This window comes from Saitoella complicata (assembly GCF_001661265.1).
Source record: "Saitoella complicata NRRL Y-17804 unplaced genomic scaffold SAICOscaffold_8, whole genome shotgun sequence".
Lineage (NCBI taxonomy): Eukaryota > Fungi > Ascomycota > Saitoellomycetes > Saitoellales > Saitoellaceae > Saitoella > Saitoella complicata.
The window spans coordinates 364,461-372,883 of record NW_017566999.1 but is presented as its reverse complement, the minus strand read 5'-3'; the positions used below and the strand labels follow the sequence as shown (position 1 = coordinate 372,883).

The following is an 8,423-nucleotide window of genomic DNA, read 5'->3' as shown; positions in this document are numbered from 1 at the left end:
TTGGTTCGACACAACAAGAACGTACTTTCTGAAGAAGAACATGACCGTACACGGATCATACAACTCATACATCTTATTAAAATCCGGGACTTCATCGATATCGACCAAATATATCACGGCAAAGTTCTTGACTTTTTCGGCGATGCGGTACAACACCTCGTCTTGTCGCATACAGGTTGGATCTGCGTCACGGCCGAAGCGGATGAGGACTACGCGGTCTTCTTCTGTGGTGGGGGAAGGGAGGTGTTAGTAAGCCTGAAGGGGGGGGGTGGGGGAGGGACGTACGTGGACGTGGGGGGACGAACCGGACATGATTGCTTGGTCGACGTGCCAGCCTGATTTGAGATGAGGGAGGAGGTATGACTGTGGACGCTTAGCACAAACAAGAAGAGGAGGAAGGAGGGCATACCATGGTTGGTGGTGTGTGCCCTGTAACGTAGACGTAACGTAGACTTTCTGTTCTCTGTGTGGTAATACGCGTGCATTAGCCAGGTGAGTTGTCGATTCCGCCAAAAAAGGATTCCGGCAACGAAAAGCTTACAAATCGATCTCGTACAAAATGGGTGGCCTTGATACGAGAGATAGCACACTCGATGCCTTGGAGGAAACCCTCCTGAACAAATCAGGCGATGTCCCGCTAGCTCTGAGGTTCCGTGCTCTGTTCTCGCTGAAGGCGTTGGGGACCGAGGGGAATGTACGTGCGATCGAGATCATCGCGGAGGGGTTAAAGGACGATTCAGCATTATTGAAACACGAGCTCGCATACGTCCTCGGTCAAACCCGCCAAGAAGCCGCCGTGGTTCCTCTCCAATTATCCCTCAAGAACCTATCCGAAGACCCAATGGTCCGTCATGAGGCCGCCGAGGCCTTGGGCGCACTCGGAGACCAGGGCTCCTTGCCGTTGTTGAGGGAGTATTTACACGATAAAGAAGAAGTCGTACGTCAAACCTGCGAACTGGCAATCGAGCGCATCGAATGGGAAACATCCGAGAAATCCAAGACAGAGAAAATCCAGAAAAGCGCATACACCTCCATCGATCCCGCTCCGCCCTTACCCCTCGACGGCGACGAGCATGACGAGAAAGTGGAGAAGTTACAGCAGAAACTGAATGACCAATCTTTGAGTTTGTTCCACCGCTACCGGGCCATGTTCCGTCTCCGCGATATCGGCACCCCCGCCGCAATCGACGCCCTCGCCTCCGGCTTCTCCGATCCCTCCGCCCTCTTCCGCCACGAGATCGCATACGTCTTCGGACAACTCTCACACCCCCACTCCGTCCCTGCCCTCATCTCCGTCCTCCGCAACACCCGCGAAGAAAGCATGGTTCGACACGAAGCCGCCGAGGCATTGGGAAGTGTTGGGACGGCAGAGTGCTTACCCGTGTTGAAGGAGTTTTCGACGGATGAGGAGCAGGTTGTTAGGGAGAGTTGTGTTGTTGCTGTTGATATGTGGGAGCATGAGAATTCTGGGGAGGTGGAGTATGCTGTGTATGCTCCGAAGGTTGAGGCGTAGATGTGTGTGGTGAGGGCGTTAGACAAAAAAGAGGGCGCGGGTACGCTCTTTGCTTTTGGTTTTTGGTTTTTGGTTTTCATCTTTTGGACTTTTTTCTGTGGACAGAATGGCATGAACTTTTTGCATTCTTCTATATGTACTCCCACGAAGTCTCGGCCAGCGAGATATTGGCAGTATGCTCCCGGTCCCTTTCTCAACGTTCCCAATAACTCCGCCTTTTGTGTGATGCCCCTCGAGCTCCACCAGCTGCAGCAACCCTAATTATTCGTAGAAAACTTATACGCACACCTCGGACAATTATAAAACACCGTCGCCCCCTCATCCGCACTCCTCAACTGCAACGTATGAAACGTCATCTCCTCATTCCCGCAATTCGGGCACTTCTCCTCGATAACAGCTGCTTCTTCTTGTTCCTGTGTTTGGAGACCCTGGACAAGTGATTGTTTTTGGCGGAGGGCGGAGGGGAAGGCGGTTGGGGAGGAGTGGGTGCGGACTTCGAGGTTGGAGAGAGCGGAGGTAGAGAGGGAGGCGCCGCATTGGTTGCAGACGATGAAGGCGTCGGAGGAGGAGGAGTCGAGGAGGTTGCCGCAGTCTGGGTTGATGATCGTTAGTAATGGTTCTTGTGTTCGTTGGATCTTGATCCGGGGAGAGGAGGGAGAGATCAGGGAGATGTACCTTGGCAGAAGATGAGACCACCGACGATAGACATTTTGACGGAGTGGGAGGGAGAGAGAAGGATCGAGGAGGGTGTAACGAGGATAAGCTCTATCGGCTGCAGGCCCGTGCACCGGGCTCCCAGAAAAATATGTTATCGCACGTGAGGATAAGCTTTGCAAGATAGAACTCATATTAAGCCGTTCTTTCGGGTATTTTAAATCTCATCTTCAATCCTGTGGATTGGGTATGGCTTTGTTTGAAGGTGATATGGGCGAGGGAGTTTCACGCGACACGCTCCTCGAACGTCGCGTCCTCCCATATTAAGGTAGGACGACAAGGACCTCTCGAGCAAACCACCGCGCCTGCAAGCGTTCCGGCCCCATTACGATGTCTTCAGCAAATGCACACGACTTGCTCTCGGGCCGGATCGGCGTAGACGAGAAAATCGTATGGATCCCCTCGCCATTCACCTCGCTAGCCGTTGCTGACGATCTCATAGGTTACCTACCGTCTCCTCAGTCGAGAACTCAAGGTTCATGTTAACACGGCCAAGCAACTTCTCTTCGAGTACTACCAATCATGCAAAACATCGTCAAAATCCATCCATGCGACGTATGTCATCACGGGCCTTCGGCAACCAAAGGCGGATCCTGTGGTCAAGAATGAAGTCGACCAGAACGGTGACACCGAGATGGATGACGCGGAACCCGAGTTTCAAACTCAGACTTCACTATACGAGGCCGGGCAGCTGGTAAAGACGATCTGTGTGGTCCCTGAGGAGAAATTGGAGGCTGTGAAGGAAAAGTTTAGCAAGATTACGGGTGTTCACATCTACAGTCTCCAGCCTGCGCCACTAAAGGATCTGTCGTTGCTGACGACTCCATCGTATGATTTACGGCACAGCACGAAGTACAATACAGGGCAGACCTCGGACGAATTGGGACAGGCGTATGGTTCTATCATCAGTGCTACCGCTAAGAGAAGGACGGGCGTGGCTCCAGTACCAGCACCCGTGAGCGCGAAGCCGAGTCCAGCACTGCAAAAAGCTGCGGCATCAGCAAAGTCTTCACCAGTACCGACACCAAAGCCTACGGCTGCTTCGCAAAATAAGCCGGAGACGACGCCTGCCAACATGGGTACCGACGCGAAGCCCACACCACCGACAGCTTCAACTCCAGCAACCGCTACAGCAAAAAGAACAGCATCAGCCAAATCCACCAAAGCGCCAACGCGAACGAAGAGTAACATCATGGCTTCCCTAAAAGCGATGCCACCCAAACCCAAACCGACGCCCAAGGAGGTGAAAGAGGAGGTAATACAAGCGTCGGAATACGACGATCCGGAAGCCATGGATGTGGATGAGGATGTAGAAGAAGCACTCCACCTCGAAGACAAACGAAAGAAGCAACTCGCGGACCTAAGCACAATGATGGAAGAACCCGACGCGCCTGCCGTGGAAGACGCAGATGTGGAGACACCCACACCAGCAGCCGAGGACGCGGAAAGCATGCAAGAGGAAAGTCAGATTACGATGAATGCCGACGCACCGGATAGCCAGACCTCCGTGGCTCCACCCGTTGCGGGAGGATCTGGCACGAAGCGTAAGCGACGAGCGGTGAAGAAGAAGACGACTGCGATGGATGAGAAAGGGTATTTGGTTACGAAAGAGGAGACGGTGTGGGAGTCGTATGACGAGGAGGAGCCTGCGCCTGCGTCAAAGGTGCCGGCTCTGAAGAGGACGGAAAGTAAAGGACCAGTTGCCAAGAAGGGTGGGAAGAAGGCAGCAGGAACGGGACAGAGTACTTTGATGGGATGGTTTGGAAAGAAGTAGGTTACAAGATTCCACGCCAGAATAAGAATTATACTTTGGATCGGCAATTTCATGAAAAGATTACGTGACAATGAATAACACGTACTATGCACACGATATATTTAGACCAGATGAGTGAAGATGCAACTATAACTACTCCCGTGTCACGCCCGGCCCCCAAACTCACGTCCTCCCTTCGAAGCCAGCATGCATGACGTTAAAGCTATCCATAACTCATACATCCGCTTGCAACCGCTTAACTATGAAACACGCACCCAGAGGATGCCACATCAAAACCCCAGAACTCCAGGCGCCTAGGAAGTCAAATATCGCTACGTACATTACCCCGGAAAACGAAAGAACGTGATTAAGAGAGAGCCTGAGGTTGTTCTGTTGATTCCTGGAGATCGGCAGGACGCTCGCCACCATTGAGAATCCAAGCGACGTTGCTGATAACAGCAGCAGGGTAGCGAAGCTCTTTCATCTCTTCAACGCACGCTTCGGCCTCATCACGGGCGCCGGCACTAACAAATGCACGCACCATTTGCTCGTAGGTCGAGGGCTCACGACCATATATTCCCTTGACATTCTTATCAAGCGACTGGAAGACTGCCTTGGCCATCTTGATGTCGCCAATGTTAGCCCATCCCTTAATGAGGTAGTTTGCCATGTAGGCATTGAGCTGGACCCCGCGCTTTTCCATGTCGTTGAGAACATGCAACGTTTCCACGATGTTGTGGTTCGCAACGTAACACTTGAGCAAACTCTGGTAGACCAGGGCGTCCTTCAACTCATCTGGTACCTCCTGATTGAAGTAACGCTCAGCAGCTTCAAAATTGTGAAGAACGCAGCCATACATTTCAATAAGGGAGGCGTGATGTGTACTCTCAATTGGGACCCCAGAAGAACGCATCGTGTCGATAACAGCCAAAGCTTGCTCCGGAACAACAGGTTCAATGAAAATCCACGACTGAAGCAACAAGTTCCAAGTGACAGAGGTGAGCAAGAAAGAATGCTTTCTCATTGTTTCATAGGCCCACAAAAGCTTCTCTCGATTTGGGTTGACCCGAAGGTAGTGTATCATGACAGAATTGTACGCGTGCTGTCGGTCTCCTCTCAGTCGTCCGGAACTCTTGGCCTCGAGCATTTCGGTGAACAGGTTCAGCATGGTATGCTCATCACCACAACGAGCGTACCCATTGATTAATGTTCCATAAGTGATTTCTGAAAACGCCAGTTGCTTTTTGAAACTGGCCGCCCTGGCATCGCCCAAAACCCGCGTAAGATCCCCCACCCGACGCGCCTTCGCAAGCTTTGCAAGAACGACATTAAGGAAGAATGTACTCCTGAGAACACCACCTTTGGCGTTGAATTCGTCGTAAATTTCCATTGCCAGCGACGCCTCGTCTCTCGTCTCCGAAGCCTGCAGGCTAAGAACGAGCTTGGCCAGTGTCCCCTGATCGGGAATGAACCCTGCTCCGTACAGGTTGTTCTTCACTTCCAAAGCCTCCGTAATCTTCTTGTACCTGATGTACTGTCGAAGCAGGAAGAGGTCCCATTCAATACTGCCAGTTTTGCGAGCGTTTTCAGGCAGAGATTCCAGGCTAGCAATACCGTTACGGTACCATTCTAACACGGCCTCAATGCTAGAACATTCATCTAGATCTTCCGGCGGTCGAATGACTTTAGACGCCCTGTCGCGGGGACGCTCACGTAAGTTCTTCTCCCGTTCCTGACGCAAGGATGGGTATAGAGTCTCCAATTCGCCGACGAGCTCCTCAGGAAGGGTAACATCGGCGTTCTTACCGAGCCACTTCACGCTGCCAATAAGTCTTTCGGACACATCCTGGTCCATAGCAGGACGCGCACGCACAATGAACTTTCCAAAGTCAACCAGTAGCTGTCTGAACTTTGTCACGTCGGCTTCAGAGAAAAGTTGGGGGGCAAGAGCGTTGACGGCGGGGTCGATGAAGGCCAGCGTCAGATTCGACAGAGACTTCACACTGAGGCTCCGGAGATCCAGCGTCCCAGCATCGATCGCTTCAGAAGCCACTCGTGCGATACGCACAGCTGTGTCGAAGGGGATCGGCTTTAAGCCGTCTGGACTCGTTCTATCCAGGAACTCGCTACCTAAGACCCTCATTAAAGCTTCAACATTTTTGACCTCACACAAGCCGTCTACGAAGTGCATTGTCACCTCAACCCGCGTCCTCATGCGCACAGGACTCGCTTTCGACCATTTCGACAAGAACAATAAGGTCTTTTCAAACAGGTGTTTCTGCTTGTCGCTAGTTGCAAGATATGTGAGAAGCTTTTTGAAAGTCTCGCCGAAGTGCGGGTAAGTCTTATCCAGCAGCTCAATGTGTGCATCAAGGAGGATATCCAAGCGGTCAACAGAAGTGCACGCAGCATAGAACGGAGTAAGGTCTACGCGGCTAGCGAAGTCATTGCCAACGCTGCGGAGCTTCCCGAAAGTATCGGGGGGCAGCAAGTCGAGGGCCTTCTTCACGCCTTCCACATCCTTCTGTTTGGCAGCAGCACACATGATTGACTGGATGAAGTAATCATCGTGTTCATGTCCAACTTTCAAGTTCCGCCGGTCTCCGGCTAACCAACGCGTAGCAACACGATAATCACTATCGCAAAGAGCGTCGATGAGCCCATATAAGACCGGGACGTACCACGACATCTTGGGCAACTTTTCGAAGAACTTGATCGCTCCCGCGGGATTGCCAGCTTTGCAGTACGCCTGGACAAGGGCACCGTAGACGCGTCCTTCAGAGGCACTGATCTGATCAGTTGACGGAGTGTTTGCTTCGGGTTTCCCAGATTTATGTGCGTCCTTCTTGTACTCATTGAAGCACTCGACAGCTGAGCGCATGTCCTTGGCAGTGCCGAAAGCAGTGATAAGACTGATCAACGTGTTGGGCCCGGGTTTCACATTAGCATTTTCCATCTGCTCCAGAACCATCAAGGTCCGGTCCACTTGTCCCTCTTGTGCAAAAGAATCTATAAGTTGGTTGAAGCCCTTAGTGGTGTACTGAATGTTAGCGCTGGTTGAGACTGTGAAGAGTTCAAAGGCGACGTTGAGACAATCCTCATCCTTCAATTCAGACAACAATTCGTCGTTGACGAACGGCAATCGTTCCGTTTTGTCTGTCTCTAACCACGGAACGGCATTCTCAGAGGCAAAGTCTTCGCACACGGCTCTGTTGCTTTTATGCTTGATGAGAAGGGTGCCGATAATATTCTCATATGTCACGGCGTCCGGCAGCACCTGACGCTCGAGCATTTCGCTGTAGATATCCATGACCTTCCCGAAATACTGCTGACCCCGGCGATCGAAAGCTTCCTTCTTGTGTGGATAGAGATTGGGGCTCATCATAGATCGAGCAGATTTGATGACAACGTTGAAGATAGCGGTGTTCATAGGAAGGCCTTCTGAAATCATATTGTCGTACTCCGAGATAACATCTTCGAGTCTCAGCTTAATAAGACGCTCAATACGTTCCTCCAATTCTTTTGCGTCCGTCTCCGAGAGTTCCTTAGGCGACGAGGATACCGAGGTTGTGTCAATTGCAACACCTGCTGCAGCATGGTCGGCAGCAACAGCCTCAGTCGAATAGGCACGAGCCAACGTAGCAGAGTACGTCCGTGGCTTAGGTGTCAACAAACTTCTCTGCTGTCTGTGCGCGAACAACTCACGTTCACGCCTGCCATCTTCCACACTCGTGTGCGCAAGGGGTCCCTGACCGCCATTGGCACCGGATCCAGCCTGCGAAGGGCCTCCATTGCCACCACTAGATGGATGGAACTGTTTTGCGAAAATCTGGAACTTTATGGGGCCACGGCTGGCAATTTGCTGCCCGAAGGCAGAAGAACCGGTGGCGGCGGTCTGTGAAGCTGCATTTGTGGCATTCACGGTATTGACCGAGAATAGCTGCCTTGAGATGCTGCTACGAGCGACGCTCGAGAGCAGCGAGGTCTTCAACGTGTACACCATTCAAGACAAGCGGCACCGTCTCTGATGAAAGATCACGATTGGCAACGCCCGCGGCTGGGGTTTGACAAAGTGCCGCTGTTAGACCAGCTGGGTAAACGAACGATCGTCGATTTGTCGGTAAACGTCTCCGGCGATTGGATGATGGAGATCGCCTCTTCGAGTGGGTATTTGGTGACTCCCAAGGTATTTGCTGGTACGTACTGCAGGTATCCATATTTTTGGAGGCTCCGACGCAGGTCGCTCGTGCGCATCCATCACCCACGGCGGTCTTCTCCGAGTCCGATTCCGCGAACCTCCGTGTACAAAGAACCTGACCTGAACGATTGATCCGCTGTTGATCGTTTGGAGGAAAGAAACTTAGCAGGCAGAGAGCACGCAGTAACCCAACCTCAATCACCTCGGGGTTTGTGCGGAAAGCCTGGGGAGCGTGTGAGAAAGCA

The 8,423-nt window shown here is 52.2% G+C and overlaps 5 protein-coding genes across 5 annotated transcripts in view; 2 read left to right on the top strand and 3 right to left on the bottom strand.

Annotated features, from left to right (window-relative positions):
- Positions 1-425, bottom strand: part of SAICODRAFT_91164 (4A/4B type thioredoxin-like protein) — a 1,308-nt gene extending 883 nt beyond the window's left edge. Inside the window, exons 1-3 of the mRNA XM_019171740.1 lie at positions 410-425; positions 306-363; positions 26-224 (exon numbers count right to left, since the gene is read on the bottom strand). Of these exons, the coding sequence (XP_019025071.1) occupies positions 26-224; positions 306-363; positions 410-412 (260 nt within the window). The 5' untranslated portion in view covers positions 413-425. The remainder of the gene's footprint in view (positions 1-25; positions 225-305; positions 364-409) is intronic.
- Positions 426-559: 134 nt separating this feature from the next.
- SAICODRAFT_70647 (Deoxyhypusine hydroxylase) lies at positions 560-1,561 on the top strand (the record flags this gene model as incomplete). The annotated part of the gene is made up of 1 exon (XM_019170598.1): positions 560-1,561. The coding sequence occupies one exon, from the start codon at positions 560-562 to the stop codon at positions 1,511-1,513; it is 954 nt and encodes a 317-aa protein (XP_019025070.1). The 3' UTR covers positions 1,514-1,561.
- Positions 1,562-1,707: 146 nt separating this feature from the next.
- Positions 1,708-2,330, bottom strand: SAICODRAFT_78923 (DNA-directed RNA polymerase I subunit A12). Its single transcript, XM_019171134.1, has 2 exons — positions 2,189-2,330; positions 1,708-2,105 (listed from the first exon to the last, which is right to left on the bottom strand). Exons 1-2 carry the CDS (start codon positions 2,220-2,222, stop codon positions 1,771-1,773), a joined length of 369 nt encoding a protein of 122 aa, XP_019025069.1. The 5' UTR covers positions 2,223-2,330; the 3' UTR covers positions 1,708-1,770.
- Positions 2,331-2,557: 227 nt separating this feature from the next.
- Positions 2,558-4,001, top strand: SAICODRAFT_24725 (uncharacterized protein; the record flags this gene model as incomplete). Its single annotated transcript, XM_019166802.1, has 2 exons — positions 2,558-2,617; positions 2,670-4,001. 2 exons carry the CDS (start codon positions 2,558-2,560, stop codon positions 3,999-4,001), a joined length of 1,392 nt encoding a protein of 463 aa, XP_019025068.1.
- Positions 4,002-4,347: 346 nt separating this feature from the next.
- Positions 4,348-7,983, bottom strand: SAICODRAFT_24724 (uncharacterized protein; the record flags this gene model as incomplete). The annotated part of the gene is made up of 1 exon (XM_019166801.1): positions 4,348-7,983. One exon carries the CDS (start codon positions 7,981-7,983, stop codon positions 4,348-4,350), a length of 3,636 nt encoding a protein of 1,211 aa, XP_019025067.1.
- Between the last annotated feature and the right edge of the window lie 440 nt (positions 7,984-8,423).